The sequence below is a fragment of the Sciurus vulgaris genome (genome assembly GCF_902686455.1).
Source record: "Sciurus vulgaris genome assembly, chromosome: 12".
Lineage (NCBI taxonomy): Eukaryota > Metazoa > Chordata > Mammalia > Rodentia > Sciuridae > Sciurus > Sciurus vulgaris.
The window spans coordinates 98,930,001-98,948,799 of NC_136473.1; the positions used below are offsets into that span (position 1 = coordinate 98,930,001).

Here is an 18,799-nt window from a genome sequence, read left to right on the forward strand (position 1 = left end):
TTACATCTATAAAACCCACAGGATGTTATCAACAGCATTGTGAGATTTTAAAGAAAATACAAGATAATCCCTGACCCCCAAGTCTTAGGAGGCATGACATACAAGTGTGAAATCTTTTCCTGTACGTTTCTGTATCTCTGGAGAAAGGATAGGAGAGAGGCAACCTTCAGGGTCAGACTCGAGGTACCAGTTCTACTCCAACACAGCTTGTGACAAAATATATTCTGAGCTTCCGTTTTTTCCATTTCCCCATCTCTAGAGGTATAATAATAGTACCTGCCTCATGTAGTTTTGGAAGTCTTAAATGATAGTGTCTATTTAAAGTGCCCAGCCCAGCGCATCACACAGTTACCTGCAGCAAATGATGATCAGAGAATTTAACGAATGTTAAATAGACACAATCATACTCATAGCTGTTCAAGTTGAAGGCCATCGATGTTAATGTATCCCTGTGGGATAACGAGAGAGGAAGGAGGGTTTCAGGGGAGCCCAGGAGACTCCTTTTACCTCCACCCTGGAACAGTTTCCTGCAGGTGAAATTTTAAACCTTCTTTCAGTTCTGGATTAAGAGGCTTAATCAGCTTTAGCCTTTCTCCCTCCTTCACAAGGTGCTGGGAAGGTAAACAGCAGTGCAGACCAAGCTCTGTGCAAGATCTCAGCAAAGCCCTGCCATGAGTCTAGGCAAAGCTGGGCTGTTCCCATGGGGCCCCTGCCACGGAGAGGCTGGCGCTCATGGAGGAATGTAGGGGGTGAAGGGCGGCCTGAGCTGCAGCCTGCAGTGACTCCTGGAGCCGTTGGCTAAGTGTACCTGTGGGGGCCTCCGTGGCAGGTGGGGCAGGCTTCCTACAGACTGAGACTGAACTGAGTCTTCCTGCGTAGCCAACCTCTCTCTGCCCACCCAGTTGGAACCTGCTGACACAGGTTCTCTTACTGGCCTCAGGACCAGTTCCCTTGGGGTCCACGGAGCCATGATTTGAGGACCAGGGGTAAGAGCCCTGGTCTCTCCTCTTCTGGTTGGTCCCTGGTGCTGAGGCCAGGGTTGAGTTGTTAATATAGAAAATCAGAGAAACCAATAGCTGGTGATTTTCCAGGAATGTGACAGCGAAGGTGGAGAGTCCTCATCTATCTCAATGGCTGTGTCTCTGTCCCCACTCCATCACTTGGCCCGGTCCCAGTTGCGACCTTCTTGCCTTTTTGGATCCCTAAGGAAAATCATAGAATGTCAGTCCTTTATGGTTGCTTGTGTGAAAAGGGAAGGGGTTCTCCTATCTCATTCCCAATCCCCAGTCTGAGATGGATGACTTTGGAAGTCAGGGATGGATAGGATAATGAACTGACAACAAGGTAGGTCATCAGTTTGTCCGTTTTAAACCTGAAAGTCCTGAGGGTGGGGGCAGCTCAGTGGGAGAGCACTCGCCTCTCATGGGTTTGAACCCCAGTGCTGCAAAAATAAAGCAAAACTGAAAGTCTTACATCCTTAAAACTCCCTCAATCTTGGGCCGACTTGGATGGTTGGTCACCCTGGAGACCTAGGACATCCAGCTTGGCTACTCTCAGAGGGCACAAGTGGCCCTCTATCTGTCCTGTCCAGGGTGGTGAGAATTCAGTGTCCTGCAGCAGCAGCAGTAGAAGGATTTGGATCAAGCAACCCCTCACAGCGGGGTGCGGAGGGCTTTCAGCCTCTAGCAGATCTGCATCCACTCCCCACCTGCCAGTCAATTGCTCATCCACCTCGACTCACCCCCAGCCAACCGGTGAAGACCTTAGAATCATTGCATCGGAGATAGGGGGGGGAAGTATGCAAGGAGCTGTTTCCTTACACAATGCGTGTGACTCTCAGCCTGCAACAGAGGTGTGCCAAAAATACCACGTTCGATTTATGTAAGTCAGGTTAGAATTCCATTCCAAGTCCCTACCCCCAAGGATGGTGGAGGTTTTGTCTCATTCATTACCGATTAGCAGACTGGAGAGGTTCTTGTGGGACCTGAACATGAGGACAGTCCTTCAGGCGTAGATCACCAAGGACACCACCTCTCCCCTGTTGTAGCCTTCTTGGCTACTTGAGGGTGGTGGTCTCCTCCCATATCCACCTGGGACAGAGGAGTCTAGTGCTGTCCCCTGATCCAACCGATCACCAGGCTGTTCCCATCCTGGACTTGGCCCTCAGGGTGCTGTTGGGCGGGAGACTTCCTAGATCTCTAGCCTCTTCCTGTGGTGGGGAAGCTACCCTGTGGCCAGCAGAACCTCTTCTTCCTTCTTTCTATCCCGAAAGAATCTTCCCTGTTTCTCTCCCATCCTCGGGACACTTAATGAAATTTCTCCAGTGAAGTTAAAGCCATTGACTTCAAGATGTTTTTATCCTACCAATTCCTCTTTCAGAGCCTCGGGCTCTCTGCTAGAAATAGGGTTGGTTGTAGGCAAAGGTGGAGGTGGCGCACAGGGATCAGGAAACTAGTTAGGAACTCAGTGGAGGACTCCACTGTCCTTATTTGGGGAAGGTTGACGCTCAAACCTGGAAAAGGAACCTCTTTCTTTCAAGACTGTCCACAGGGGGAGCTCTGCTTACACTGGGAGCAAGTTACACCATCTGGGGCTGCCCTGGAAGTGGCCCACGGTAAGGGATCTCGATTTCTAACCATGAGAGTCCCAGGAACAAGATGGGTGAGGCCTGCTTGGGTCTCCTTCATTTCCTCTGTCACATGCTCTAATTGCCTGGTGACCCCGTGATACCTGTTGACCCCAGACCTCTGCTCAGAGACCAGGAGCCCAATGCCCTTTGACGGCCATGCCTGGGAATGGACCGCAGGGAGGACAGCCCATGGGCCTGGAGCACTTTCCAGCATCGTGTGTCTCTTCTGGTTTCTCAGACACAGGGCAGAGGAGAAGCCCCTAGCTGAAACAGGTCTGGGGAGAAATGGGAGCCCTCTGTCCTTTCGTAAAGACAGTGGGGAGCAGGCTTCTTTTCACCCAGGCTGAGGACCTGCTGCCAGGGCCTGTTGGACAGCAGCACTGCCAGGGCCTCTCCCAGGCGCTCCCCACAGTCCCACACTCTCCCCGAGTCAGGTTTGCCCTTTCTGCTGAACCCAAGCTCTCCATCCAGAAACCTAATTACACAACCAAAGGAACACCCCACCCCCTCCCAGGCACATTCCTTATGGCATGTCCCATTAGTCACAAGGATCCACGAGCCCACAGTGAATTCTGACCTTCACTGACCAGTGACACACCCTTCCCCTTACATTCCATGAGGAGAAAATTCCATACATAGTCGTCGAGTTTCTTTCTAGGGGAATACAAAGGAGCTCCTGTGTGGCCCGTCGTAGACATTTTTATTCTTGATTTCTGATGGAAATCAAGACCCAGGCTCCTGGATAAGGCTCAGATCAGGACCCAGTCTGTTACACCATCCCATTCTGGGTTCTTTATTAGAGAACTAGTCTCCCACAAGAACCCTGGTCCTGGCTTCCTGCGTCGTCACACAAGCATCGAAGCAGGACTCCAGGCATGATCAGGACCTGTGGGGAATCAAGACCAAGAGCTGTAGGGTCAGCCAGGCCTGATCTGTGAAACAGAAAGCTTTTATACTCACTCCCTCCCCAGAACAAACCCACAGGCTGGGGATCCGATGCTGCCAGCTGCTTTGTCCATTGTATTATAATGAAGGGCATGAAAATTAATTCTGATTTGAATGTTTCTTCCTTCCATCGATCCTTCAACATATGAACGTGTCATGTATTTGCCGTTGAGGCACGTGCTATCTAAAAATACCTTTTTATTATATCATTTCTTTATAGAGCATGAAATAAAACATATGAAAAATTTCTAAGAGTTCCCAAACCCACTTAATAACTGCTGGCTGTCATTCATTCATTCACTCATTTTAAAATATTTGCTGAGCACCTACGCCGTGACAGGCACTATGTTAGAAATGGAGTAACAAAGAAAACAAAGTTTTTGATCATGCACTTTACCGTTTAGTAGGGGTCAGGGACCATAAACACTTCGTATCTCATGGGTTATCTCATTTAACCCCGAGAGCACTTCTGTGAAGTGGAATCTCTATTCCTGTTTTAGAGATATGGAAACCGAGTTTTAAATGGATCATGACTTGTCCAAGACCATATAGCTATAAAATGGCAGAACAGGACTTCACACGGGCCTCCAGATCCTTCATCCAGACAAACCAGACAAGTGAGAGTAATGACATACATCACTGGAGAAAGGGCACAGGGGAAGAAGTAGCATGAGAACTAGGCTTTGAAGCCTGGGCGGGATTGGGTTTAGTGGGTGGAAAGAGAAGAGCGTTCTGAGTCGGGAGGAGGAAGATCCAGCGGTAAGAACAAGACTTTTGGTGAGACAGCTCTGGCTGGTTGAAATAGGTTTGTCTGTATGGACCTCATTTGGACGGGTATGGACTATTGAGGAAGCAGGCAAAAATCATGAAGTGCAATGATCGCCAGCATTATCTGGCCTCAAGGGTATTTGCATTTTAAATAAGCGAGGAGCCTCAGTATTTATCCCAAAGGAATGAAATTCTAAAGGTGGAACACCAGGCACCAGAGACAGGCCACTGAGAGAACTGATTTTTTTCCCTCTCTCTCTCTTTTTTGCCCTTCTCTTTTTGTGCTCCTCAAAGACATTCTGCAGGTTGGTTCTAATTGGCTGCACCCTACATTTTTCCAGCCAACCCATCAGGGGCTAACTGCTTCCTACATCCATCAGCTATGGGAGAACAACCAAAGAAAATAAACAGAGGAAGAGCCTCGGGCATTAGCCACTCCAGAAGAAATCCCAGGGCCCCAGATAAATGGAGCAAAGACAAACATTGGGTTATGCAGGCTCAGATGGTTTTGATCAGACAGCCCAGCTGCGGCAGGGAGGCCTGATGGACTCTTCCATCCCAGGGATGAGGCTTCCCTCACACTGATAAGAACACTGCTGAATTCACAGGCTGGGGGATGACCCTCAGCTCCTGCCTGGGGGATTCTGGTTGTTCTCGTGTGAAAGGTGCAGCTGGTTTTCAGACTTTTGACGTGAGTCTGGAAACCCCAGACTTCCCACATTCCCAAACTGGCAACGGGAATGGGGGTGATTTCCTGTGGGAAGCCCCTCGGAAGGATCCTCCATGCATTTGCATTGAGAGCATCCTTGAGCCAAGTAGCCTCTGCCTGGCCTTCTCTCCAGAGAAGTGTGAGGGTCAGAACATCTCCGGGGCTTTTCCACTGCCGAGGGGGGAGTGTGCTTCTTCTTGCAGGCTGGGTGACTTCTGGAAGTTCTCTCCCTACCTCCTTTTTTAACCCACTCAGAAGAATGCACAGTTGTATACTCCAGGGGCTGACGTGGAGCAATGAACTGAGAACTTCCTGTAGGGTCAACTGGGAGAAAAAACCAAGATCAAATAAGAGCAAGCATCTATTGTCAAATTATAACATTTTTAAAGCAAACAAGTTTCAACTCACTAAAATATGAATCTCTCTCTCTCTCTTTTTTTTTTTTTTTTTATACTGGGGATCGAACCCAGGGGTGCTTGAGCACTGAGTCACATTCCCAGCCCTTTTTACACTTTATTTAGAGACAGGGTCTCACCAAATTGCTTAGGGCCTTGCTAAGTTGCTAAGGCTGCCTTTGAACTTACAATCCTGCTGCCTCAGCCTCCTGAGTAGCTTGGATTACAGGTGGGCACCACAGCCCCTGGCTTAAAATGTGAATCTTATCAAGGGATCTAGAAGAGGTGTGAAGCAATGGCAAATGTCTTTAAGGGAGACCAGAGTGAGTTCAAATTCACTTAATAGCTGCGCAGCTTAGACACATTACTGAATCTCACTGAGTCTGGGCTTTTTTCATTATGAAATGAGAATGGAGACACACATCTCAGAAGACAGATAGTATAAGGACCAAGTGGGCCAATAAATAAAGCTAGGCCTAGTATCCTGCCTGGTTCATGGCAGATACCTTGATAAATGCTTCTACCCTTCCTCACTGATGGTCCCGTGTCCATCCCTGACTGTCCTCTGGAGAAGACGCACGAGTGGACCCAAGCCTCTGATGTACTTTCCCTTGAAAAGAGCAATGTTTGGGACAGCAGCTCAGGATTCTGAGCCCTGATCTAAGAATGTCCCATAGAGGGTCTTGCCAGTTAGACTTGCCAGGGCAACTCCATAGACCTTGGCGTCTCTTGAACCCTGTTTAAAACACTCAAATGGTTTCTCTCTGCAGTAGGAACAGAATCCCATCTTCATCATGATCTGGTTCTTGTTTATTTTTTCTGCCTCTCTGTGCTCTGGTTTTCCCACCCCAGGGTCTTTGCAGAATCCATGGGAATGAATGCTCTTCCCCAGATATCCCTATGCTCAGTCCTTTCTCATTTATTCTATATTCAACATTGCACTTAATCTCTATTGAAGATTTTCCTTTTTATCTCTTCCCACTCAAAGGTAAGCTCCTCGAGAACAGGAAACACATCTGCGTTGTTCACCAATACCAGAACAGTGTCTAGTTCACCATGTACAAATTTACCATATACTCAGTAGAAATGTGCTGAATGAGAAAATGACAGGGTACCGGGGAGTGACGTCATTGGAGTGCAGCCCACAGGATAATTTGCTGCCCCATGAGCTGTGGCCCAGATTTTTGCCAGTTACTTATAATACATTAGCCACTATGAGATATTGGTCACCCAGTGGTAACTTGCCCTTATCCTTCATGGCAGTAGATACAATAGAAAATAACCTTTTGTTTAATGTCACCCACTAGACAGTGATCCAGCCTAGAGGGGTAGTCATTTCTGTCTTGCCCATCCTTACACTCCTACTGTCCAGGATGGTGCCTGGCTAAGACTACAGGCAATCTGCCCACCTAGAGCACCCTGAAGCCCAGCAGCCCAGGCCTTGGAATTCAGCCTTCTGGAGACTGAATTCCAAGTCTTGTGGTATTTTAAGTCTGAATTTCAAGTCTGATGACTGAATTTCAAGTCTGAATTTCAAGTCTGAGACTGAATTTCAAGTCTGATGGTAACCCCACATTCCTCCTAGAGATTTGCTGCCTGGGCCACGCATGAGTGTCCTCTCTCCCAAGGCCAAGTTGCTTCCTGCCTCAAGATGTCTCACATCCTTCCCTCAGATTCCCCACCTTTGGAGAAGCAGAGTCAGCCCCCTCTCACTTCCTCTCCTCCCCGCCACCCCTACCTCCCCTGGGGAGCCTTTGACCAGAAAATGAAAAGATATGATCAAAGCTGTGCCTACCAGCAGGAAGCTGAAGCAGGATGAATGCATAGACCCCCACCTCTGAGGCCTGACACAGGCCAGCGCTAAACTGAGGGGACCATTGTGTGCTGCAGAGGGAGAAGACTGTGCCCTGAGTCTGCCCACTGGGGTCAGGCAGTGCGAGGGTACATGGGCCAGGAATGGGATTTGCCAACTGGGACAGCTCTTAGCATTGACTACTCCCTTACTTCACCTCCCCACCCGCAGGGCAAGACCCACAGAGGACTCTCAGGTCAACAGGAGGTGCTGGGCTCAAGCATAGGAGCTCAGTTCCAGGGACCTGAGTACCCTGGACTTCCTGGGGTCAGATGTCTGCCCTAACCATTCTTGAGGGGTCAGGGGATTCTCTTGTTGGAATCCCCAGAGGTGCTAAGGTCCTTGTCCTTACAGGTGGCTCTTTTTTTTTTTTTTTTTTTTTTTTATACTGGGGATTAAACTCGGGGGCACTTGACCAGTAAGCCACTTCCCCAGCCCTGTTTTGTGTTTTATTTAGAGACAGGGCCTCACTGAGTTGCCTAGCACCTCACTTTTGCTGAGGCTGGCTTTGAGTTCGTGATCCTCCTGCCTCAGCCTCCCGAGCCGCTGGGGTTACAGGCCTGCACCATGGTGCCCAGCTCAGGTCACTCATTTCTACCTAACCCCCAAATCAAGCCAGAGTGTTGGTAGAGTCAGCAGTTAGGTGACTGGTTGTGTGATGTAAAGTAATGATTCCCAAAGGCAGGTGTTCAAAGGAGTAGGAATAGGCTTCCAAACCCCTGGATGAGGTCTGGAGAATCTGTTCTGATGTGTATTTATTTATTTATTTGTTTTTCACAAATAAGACTTCTTGTCACTATCAAAAGTCTGAATTTCAAACAGATGCTTGGGCTGCTGGCTTGGCTCCTTCGGCTTGTCAGCTTCTGCTACTGTCCCAGCCCTGGCAGCTTTTCCAGAGCCCCTACCTTCACCACAAGCTCCGTGAGTTTTCCACCTCACATGGGGGCTTCGTTAGCATTTGCATTTTTCTAACAAAGACATCATAAAGAAGATGTGGAGGATGTTGGGAGATTGGCAAGCCTTTTCTCAGTCTTTCCTGATGTTTCCTGAAATCTTTTTATTGACCATTTCTTTCAACTCATTTGTCTGTACTCTGGTCATGAATTCCATCATCTTCTGGATCTTCTGAACACATAGACCAGGTCCAAGCATGAATATTTTCTGTACATGATTGTTGGCTGGTTTTTCTTTTTTTTTTTTTTTTTTTTTTTTTTTTTTTTTTTTGGTAAGTATTGGGGACAGAACCCAGGTCTTCATGCATGCTAGCTAAGTGCTCCACCACTGGGCTACATCCTCAGCCCAGACTGTATTTTTAAGTAATAACAACACAGAGCTGACGAAGCAAATAGCCTTCCTAGTTTTGACATCAATATTAGCTTCAATTACAGTCTGCCACTTTTGACCATGAGGACACATTTTGTCCCCAGTAAGATTCATGCTATGAAAATGAGTTAGGCAGTTTTTGCTATAAACACTCTCAATAATTAGCTTGAATTTTCTACATCCATTGTCATCATTCTGCAGATCAGGAAGGCTCACTTCAGACACACACACCCTGAGGCTATCGGATGCAGTTTGGGTTCCTTGAATCCTGGGACTAGTATTTTTCCAGGGTTTTTTAAATTGGACATAGCTGGTGCCATCATACCAATCTTTCTTAGAAAATGGATCCAGAACTCTCTTCTTTGCTGCCTCCTATAAGGCACTTGTTCTTGCCAACCACTTTTGGCTGCTCAGAGATTCAGAAATGTGGAAATGCAACTCTCATGGGAATGTAGGCCTCCAGGCGGGTGCACGGGGGATGCAAGGTTAAATAGTGTGGCCATTTGCCAAAAAGGCGAGATTTAAGTGAAGGGCTTTGAGCCAAGGAGCAGTAGAATTTGACTTATATTTGAACGACATCAGTTTGGAGGTTGAAAATAGACTGTAAAAGGCAAAAGAATAATGGGAAGACCAGAGCATTCCAAGTGAGAGACGGTGGAGAGGCACTAGTGCCCTGTGCTGAAAACTCACTAGTTTAAAGCAACACGCATTTATCATCTTATATTCTGGAAAGCAGAGTATGAAATAGGTTTCAATGGGCCCCAACTGAGTATTGGTGGGACCGCGCTCAGCTTCAGAAGCCCTAGGGGACAGTCTGACTTTTCCAGAACTTCATTTGTCGCATTCCTTAACTCTGGTCCCTTCTTCCATCTTCAAGGACAACCATGTGGCATCTTCAAAAGTCTCTCTGCCCCATCTTCACCTCACCTTCTCTCGTCTCTGTCACATTTCTCTCTCCCTCCCTCTTACAAGGACACATGTTATTGCATTTAAGTCCTGCCCATATAACCCAGGATAATCTTAAGATCCTTAGTTGAACCACATCTTTCAAAGTCTCTTTACCGTATAAGGTCACAGGTTCCAGGGTTAGGACCTGGGTGTCTTTGGGGGTCATTATTCACCAGAGGAGACTTGGACCAGAGTAGAAGTAAGGAATGAGCAGTCTTACATTTGGTTTTAAGATAGAGTTAATTAGATTACATTATGGACAGAAAAAGAGGAAATAAGGAAAATGCCAAAGTTTTTGCTCTGAGCAATTATAAGAAATGAAAGTCTCTGGGGAAAGCATTTCTCTGGGTGAGAGCTATCTATTTATTTGTGTTAGCAGGTCCACAGGCTCATGGGCATATTAAGTTTGAGATACCTCAGCCAAGTGGCATGTTGAGAAGACAGCTGTCACCTGAGTCTAAAGTTCAGGGAAGAAGTCTATGCTGGAAATGTTAGTTCAAGAGCCTGTAGTGGGTCTCTGAAGCTTTGAAATGGAATGAAATCATTAAGGGTGTGAGTGTTGATAGAAAAGAAGAGAGGTCCAAGGACGGAGGTCTGGTGGAGTCCAGTGAACCAAGGTCAGAGAGAGGAGGAGGATTCAGCACAGGGAGGCCAAAAAGGAGCAGCCAGAAGGAGGAGGACACTCGGGAGGGCGGTGGAGTCTGGAGGCCTGGTGAAGGGAGGGTGGGGGCAGAACAGATATCTAAGCCCCTGAGTCGATGGGCACCAAGGAGGGCACGTCTCACCAACCCTAGCACCCAGCGCCCTTGCTCCTCCAGCATGAAAATGAAGCCCATGCCCCATTGTCTGGCCAAAGGAGCAGAGAGGAGCTTGTCTCTGGCTGGCAGCCCTGCAGAGAAGCTGCTACAATGAGGGGTCTTTTTTCATGCACCCTGTCTCCCTCACCCATCTGTGATTCCTAGGGGTAAGTCTGCCACCTGTTTCTAGAAGAAAGAAATATCTCAGGAAGCTAGGTCTCCATCTGCTTGCCACCCACAGAGCAGCCTGGCACGACTGATTGGGTGTCAGATCATTAGGTCTCGAGTGGAGAGCAACAGCTGTGCAGATGTCACCAACAGGGCAGTTCCCCCACCAGGACTAAATGCCATCCCGAGCCATTAGCTCTGAGCTTTAAACTGGAATGCTCACTTTAAGAAGCCCCATTAGCACACGTGCCTCTTATGACACATCTGCGCAGCTCGCAGAATCAGTAGAAAGGCAGATCCCACATTATGCAGCCTACACCCTATTATCTTGAAGCACCTACCTTGCCAGGCAGTTTAGGAATCACTGTGTCTGCCCTTTGAATGGACGCTCTCTCTCCCCTTCTCCTCTTTCCCTCCTCTCCTTTCTCTCTGTCATGCCAGTTTCTCCAGAGTTTTGGCTCTCCAATCTGGTTGCGCTCTGGAATCGCCTGGAGATCTCTAAAAATACTGACTCCAGAGACAGCCCCATTCTGAGAGAGTCTGGCTTAATTTATCCAGGGTATGAGCTGTGCCGTGGGAGTTTTAAAAGTTCCTCAGGTGTTTCTAATGCACTGCCAAGTTTGAGAATCCGGTACTGTGGAGTGAATCCCAGTGCAGTATTCTAAAAGCTGCGGCACGAGGAGCTGAAGCCCTCTCCAACTCCGGCCTGTCTCTCCCTAACATTCTTGGCCTACAGGACAAAAGACCAGGTGCCAATCTACCTGACCTGAATGCCTCCAACAGATGCAGCATGTGGTATGATGTTCTGTACCTTCCAACTGGCAGGGTGGTGGGACTCTGATAGTCTACACCTCACTTTTTTTTTTTTTTTTTTTTTACTGACTGCATTTTGATTCATTGTACACAAATGGGGTACAACTTTTCATTTCTATGGTTGTGCACGATGTAGAGTCACACCATTCGTCTCTGCACAACTTCACCCCCAGGGCACTTGAAGCCTTATTTCAGCAACATCAAAGTTCCAGTTGCACTTCTAGGCAAGGTTGTAAGCAATGGGAAAAGCAGACTAAAGGTGAATGGAAAAATCCAAGGATGTGCACACACACCCCTTCCCATAAATCAGGCCTGCAAGTGGAATTCTGTTGGTAGGAAGATCTTCTAGGACAGGAGAATGGGTTACGATGTTCCATAATGTCTGGTTTTGTGGTTTGAAGAATTACGGGGGGAAATCTGGGTCCCTTCCCCTCAGAGCAGATCTTGCTCAATAAGCTACGCTGCCTAGAAGCAACCCATGTCCTCGTCCCTCCACCATCTGGGATCCATAATTGGCAAGATCTAAACCGTAATTCGCTGAGCTAGTTCCAAGTCTGTCAAATGCCATCATGTCCAGGCTCTTTGAAAATAAAAATTGGCACAAATGTCCAGGAAGCATCTTGGTAATATGTCTCAAGACCTTGAAATAGGTCCAGTTCGTTTCCTTTTATGCAATTATTTTATTTCTTATCCTAAGGAAATAATCAGAGATATGGATAAAAGATTTATGTATAACAATCTTCACCAAAGTGTTATATACAATTGCAAAAAAATCAGAAGTACTGTATACTTCTATACTTCCCACAGTTTAGGACTGGTTTAATATGCCATGGAATGTCTTTTTTTTTTTTTTTTTTTTTGCGATACTGGGGATCGAACTCAGGGCCTTGTGAGGCAAACACTCTACCAGCTGAGCTATCTCCCCAGCCCCAAAACTCTTTTTTTTTTTTGCAGTGCTGGGGATTGAACCCAGGGCCTTGTACTTGCAAGGCAAGCACTCTACCAATTGAGCTATCTCCTCAGCCCTAATGGAATGTCTTAACAATGAAATATACAGATTGTTAAAACTTGCTTTCAAATAATTTTTAATCATGTGATAAAATGCTCACAATGTAATGCTATGTGAAAAAATGCAGGTGAAATTATTACTTTTGCATGATAATCCCACTGTGGACATAGACTCCTGCCTGTAGAGGGGGAAACTTCAGACAGAAATACACTAAAATGTAACAATAACCACCTAGATACCTATTCCCTGCCCCCACATCTTCTAAGATTGTATTGCTTCCATAATCAGAAACACAAAGTAAAAATGTTATTTTTTTTTTCCAGTGAAAGGAGGGTTTTATTACTTATAAGGCTGATCTCAGAAGTGACCCCAGTAACAGTCATGACTGTCACAGGGTGTACCCACAAGGACACATTGGTTCCCAGGACTCCTCTGTTTATGGCTGCCCTCATCCCACAGCAGGTTTTGAGTGGGTGGGCCAGGGGCGTGTGCTAGTCCCTCTCATGAGTCCAGCTGAAGGCTGAGGACTCCTTGCTGGACGTAGGACATCTCCTGGCTGAGAACTAATGCCATCCATGTTTTCCACACCACTATGAGCACAACGAGAACCTCAGGAATTACACAGGTCTTGCCTGGACATGCGAGTATTTATGAAGGATCTTCCGGGTGCCAGGCAAAGTTCCCGCTCATTCCACTGACACTATCACTGGTTGTTCCTTAAAGTTGCTGACTGATGAGGCCAAGAAGGCAAGTTGGAGATTACAGTTTGAAATTCTGCTTGGGAGAACAGAAGTCACTCGGTGGGCGTTGGGACCCTGGGTCTCACCCAAGGGCTGTCTTCCTCTTTCTCAGATGGAGGTGATAGTTGGGGACTTTGGGATTGTGGTGGTGCCCCGGGACGCAGCTGACACAGACCGGATCATGAATCACTCCTCGATACTCCGCAAATACAAGGTGAGTCCTGTCCCTGCCCGTGTATCACTGTAATGTGGCCCTTCCCCAGGGAGGAATGGAGGGGGCTGGCAACCTATTCTTTCTGCTCTGTCCCCAGAACAACATCATGGTGGTGAAGGATGACATCAACCACCCCATGTCTGTTGTCAGTTCAACCAAGAGCAGGTATGTGACAAGCGTCTAGATGGACTTTGGTCCAACTGGCTTCCAAGTTTCTATACAGCTTTCCTCAGTCAGATGAAACCCTTCGACTTGTGCAGACACTTGCTGCTCAGCATTCAGCCTTCCGTCTGCACCTCCTCTGTACCCAGCCATTTACTTTTATAAGGGGGCATAGTACATTAGCTGGTCTGAGAGGAGAGGAGGACTTGTAGTTTGAGGTGCCTATGAAATAATACGCTGATAAGGATAAAGATGAAGCTTCCATAAAGCCCATATTCAGAGTTCTAAATAAGGTAGATGTTTAGTACTCTCTTATAGAAATCCAAAGGGACCGAGTCTCTGGCCTCTTCCACATGGAGCCTCCATGTCTGGTCCACGGCTGCCATGATGACTTTTCTCAGCCAGTGGGCAGGGGCGAGGTGAGGCCCAAGGCAAGAAGGTGACTCAGGGTGGCACATCTCACTTTCCTTTGCATCCCACCAGCTCAGAGATGGAGGGAGGTTGGGAAAAAGCCTTTATTCCTTGGCAGCCAAGAGTCCCGCTACAACTCAGGAGCCTCTATTACCAAACCAAAGGAGGAAAGAACAAATCCTGGGTGCCAGTTAACAGTCTCTGCCATGAACCCCAAGTGGAAACTTGGGGTTTCCAATGAGAAGGGGTGATGTATAGACGAGAGAAGTCGAAAAGTATAAAACTGAGCATATGTATGTTCATTAAAATGCTGGGTGCAGATGAGCTCACGGAGAGCGTCAGGAAGAGGAGGGAGCTGTTCACTGGCACATGCCTGGGACCCCAGCTACTTGAGGCAGGAGGATCACAAGTTTGAGGCCAGCCTCAGCAACCCTGTCTCAGAATAAAATTAAAATGGCTGAGATAAGGCCCTGGGGTCCATCCACAGTATCACAAGAAGGCATCACCATGCTGGGGGAGAATTTGTAGAGGCAGGAGGGCTTTTCCCACTATGAATCCAAGTGAAGGCGGGCATGTGGTTTTGGACTGTTAACCCGTCACCTGAAAGAAAGGCCAGGCCAGCGTTCCCGACACGGTACAGGCACAATATTCCTCTGACTGCTGTCTCTTTCCATTCAGGCTGGCCCTGCAGCACGGGGACGGCCATGTTGTGGATTACCTGTCCCAGCCAGTCATCGACTACATCCTCAAGAGCCAGCTGTACATCAATGCCTCTGGCTAGCAGCCACACGGTTCTCTGCTCCACTCTCCCCTCGTCCTCTGCCAACACAAGGGCCCCTCCGGTCTCTTTCAGTCCCCTGGTTTCTCTCCTGCCTCTCTGTTTCTCTGCATTTTCATTTTGACTGTTCTCCGCACTCGCTGACTTGACACCCCACAGTGTGGGGGACCCGCAAAGAACCATGGCGTTCCCGATTCCACCATCTTTGGACAAACTTTCCTCTAGTCTCTGGGTTTGGGGTGGGTGAGGGAAAAGGGTGGGAGTTGGGGGAAGTGCAGTCCTTGGAGATGTACTGGAGTCCGTCTCCCAGCATGCTCTAGAGAGGCGGCTCTGGTGCCCATCCTCCCAGCATGCTCTGGGGAGGCGGCTCTGGCTCTCGCCTTCCCAGCATGCCCTTTACCACAAAGGGCTATTTTTTTTTTATTGATTTATTTTTCTTCGTTGACTTCTTGTAGAACTTGGATGAAATCAGTGTCTATGGTTCTTTATGTTTGTAGTCTTGATACGCTCCTGTGGTATTACTTCCCTTTTGATAGGACGCTATAGCCAGCCTCAGTGCTCAGTGAGCGCACGGAGGGCCACGTCCAGTAGAGAAGACTGAGCCACCTCCGCTTCTCCCACACACACACACACACACACACACACACACACACACACACACACAGAGCAGCAGCCACCACCGCCTTTGGTCTGGAGTGAGACTTTCAGTCTCCAAAGCCTGGGAGGCAAGGCTGGGAATAGTAGGGATTTTCAGATTTTGAGTCCATTTCCTTAGTGTCAGGCCGTCTTCCTGATGGTCTTCTCGTTCCCCAGTGGCTTCTGTACCTTGACTTACGTGGGCTGTGGTGATGGCACTCTGTGGGTTCTCTGCCAGCCCAGGCATTTCCAAGGAAACTTCAGAACCACCTAAGCCCTCCCAGGCCAGGCTTAGACATGTTCCTGCATCTGAGAAGGATCACGCAGGCAAGGCCAAATCCTGATAATCCACTCATTTCTTTTATAAAAAAAAAAGAATGCTAGGAATTCCTTCAACTGTAGAGATCTTTGCTAATTGGAATTATTTATTACCCATTTGGCTGGGAACTCTCTTCCATAAAAGTTCAGGATGACCTAAGAGAAAGCAATCTGTTACCCTGAGGGGAATCAGTGATTCTCACCTACTTCAACTGAGGCCACCAGGCTTGAGACCCATTCCTTCTTGAGAAGCAGCACCTTGGCCTTGTGTCTGGGCCTGGTCCTCTTGCCTGCAGAGCCCTGCAGCCACAGGTGCCACCTGAGGAAATCTGCCTGACACAGGAGTAGGTTCTCAGAAGAGAGATCATGGAGGAGTCAGGAGCCACTAAGCTATTTCCCCCTTTTTCTCCTCAATTTCCTGCCTTCCCTCTCTGCCCCTGGAGACAGTTCTGACAGATTCTGTTCTGGTTGTTAACACCTCACTCATGCCTGCTTAAAGAACAAAAGGAAATTACTCTCTCATGCGTCATGTCTTTCATCCGGCTCCTGAGTTTCTTGTTGTCTTTGAGGAAGGGTCCCCAAGGATTGGACACCTTGATCCAAATCTATTGTGCATTACGGCCCAGGTGGGATCTGAGTCTAGGGACAACATTCTTTACCACATGTTTCATGTCTGCAGTATCCTTCAGTTGCCTCCAGGATGGATCCAACAGAGCAACGTGACAGAGTGGCACCCAGAGAAGGTATATTGCTCTTGAATTAAGGAAATAATCTTCAAAGGAAGAAATGAAAATATTGTTCATGATAATTGGGTTAGGAACCATAGGATGATAAACTGAAAAAATCTTAGAGCTCATTTGCTTCAACACTCTCCTTTAAAAGATGAAGATGGGATTAGTGGCTGGTCCAAGGTCACACAGCAAGTGCAGAGCCTGATGAGAGGATATTGTCTCCCTGAAACAGAAGCAAACATGGAGCTGAATTTCCTGGGGTAGCATGGCGTTTTCAAGGACCCGAAGTTTACGGACAGAGTTTATGAGGATCCACATGAGCAGACCTGAGAAAGACTAGACTTCTTTTGTTCCTTTGGTCCACTCTGTTGTTCTGCTGGACTCTGGTCAAGCCCCATTAAGTTCACAACTCACCAGAAGGAACCAGGCTGACTGTTCCCTCAGTGTGGGGGCAGGAGGGCACGTGGGAGCGGGAGGGAGAGATGAGCCAAGGAAAAGAAAGGGTACAATAGAAGTAGATTTCCAGGAAGGCGATGGAGCAGGTCACGTCTTGGTATAGCACAGGGGTTGTGTTAAAAATGGCTTTCCTTTAATGAAAGCAAAGTGAATCCCCTTTCAGGTAGAACTGTTCAGTCCCCACTCTGCTCCATTCTTCTTTTGCTGGGGGAAGGTCAGAGAACCTCTGAGGTCAGGACAGGACTTTGAGACTGCAACCCAGTTACAGCCACCACCAGAAAGAGGGTGTCTAGAGTTTCAAGTGGCACCCCAGGAACCAACAGGCTAACTGCTGAGCCCTGACTTTCCTTCGAGGATCTCCCGCCTTCCTATAAAGGCCAACCCAAGGACCATGGCATGGCTCAGAGATAGTGAGAAAGTCAGGGACTGGATTAATCATGCCTCGAGGGATCTGGAGTCTCCTGTCCTGCTATCAGTACTATGCATCACTCCCATTCTTCTGAAAGTGGCTAACGTCAGAAGAGGCAGGAGGGAGAACTTTTGTTTCAATGACTCTCTCCTCAAGGAATGGCCCTCTGGGAGCTCTGTGCTGCTAGAAGTCTGGGTCTCACACACCCAGCCCTGGGTAGCCTCCGGGCGACTGGCTTGCATTTTCCTTGAATGCACACTGGACGGGGAGGAAAGTCTGTTACTAAAGTGCCTGAAACCAGAGACAGAGCTTCTGGAGGCGATTTTCTTCCTGTCTCAGATTGGCCAGCTTCCTCAAGTGCTCTAAAGCTCCACCTCTCAGAAAGAATCAAAGGAGTAGAAAGTAAGACTCGATAATCAAATGACAGCAAAAGGCAGAGAATGACAGGGAGAAACCTGTACTACAACCCAAATCTGCTCTTCCCCAGATGGAGACACACAGATTCACGTTTTTAGGGGACATCAAAAGAGCAACGCAAAAATACAACAGTAGCGTATGAAAAGCTCAGGATCTCTCCCAAGGTTATGGCAGGAGAGTCAACAGGTGAGATGGGAAGGATGGAAACAGGGACTGATTTTGTAGCTCATAAGATTTGGACACCTTAGAAATAGCATTGTGGTAATGATGATGAATCTGCTCTGCCAAATTCATCCAGTCTGCTCTTTCCTGTAGCTGCCCAGTAAACTGACTTCCTGTGGTTTCTTTGTCGTGTGAGTCTGGAGTATCCGTTTAGTCTGCTTCAGTTGGTAAGGAATGAGGTACAGCTCCCTCCCGCCCCTTTCAGTCTAGTCCCAGGTCCAGAGCTCAGCATGATCCTTGTGGTCTTGAGGGTTGGTATGGGGAGGAGGCAGCTCTTTTTTTTTTTTTTTTCTTTTTTTTTTAATAACTTTTCAGTCATATATCTGCCATCTTAATGGTAAATTTTGCTTTATGGACATCTAATCATCAATAAAAATTACATTCAAGTTGCAATACCATTTCACAGTGAAATATTTTGAGTAAAATTTTGTTGCTAGAATAGTCATGGACAAAAGTTTTATCAGCAAAATGTTTCAATTATGTTAATAAATAAGACAATGCTACTGCTAGAGTCTTGTGTCTTTGTCTAGAACCTTCCCTGTGTGTTGCTCTGAGAAGTAATCACATTTTCTTCATAATCTTATTTGACAGGAAATAATAATGATCGTATACTTAGAGATTTTCTGTCTGGTTCAGTTGATATTACATATGGCACAGGCCTGTAATCCCATTGATTCAGGAGTCTGAGACAGGAGGATTGCAAGTTTGAGGCCAGCCTCACCAATTCAATGAGACCCTGTTTCAAAATGTAGGGCTGGGGGGCTGGGATTAAGGCTCAGTGTAGAGCACTTTCCTAACACATGTGAGGCCCTGGGTTTGATCCTCAGCACCACATAAAAAGATAAATAAAATAAAGGTATTGTGTCCATCTACAACTTGAAAAAAAAGAGAGAAGGTTCCGATGCTCTAAAAAAATAAAATAAAAAGGGCTAAGGATGGAGCTCAGTGG

At 47.4% G+C, this 18,799-nt stretch overlaps 1 protein-coding gene across 1 annotated transcript in view; it reads left to right on the forward strand.

Moving 5' to 3' along the window:
• NMNAT2 (nicotinamide nucleotide adenylyltransferase 2) overlaps positions 1-18,353 on the forward strand; it is a 169,270-nt gene extending 150,917 nt beyond the window's left edge. The window contains exons 9-11 of the mRNA XM_079108037.1: positions 13,209-13,310; positions 13,408-13,475; positions 14,562-18,353. Of these exons, the coding sequence (XP_078964163.1) occupies positions 13,209-13,310; positions 13,408-13,475; positions 14,562-14,664 (273 nt within the window). The 3' untranslated portion in view covers positions 14,665-18,353. The remainder of the gene's footprint in view (positions 1-13,208; positions 13,311-13,407; positions 13,476-14,561) is intronic.
• Positions 18,354-18,799: the final 446 nt, after the last annotated feature.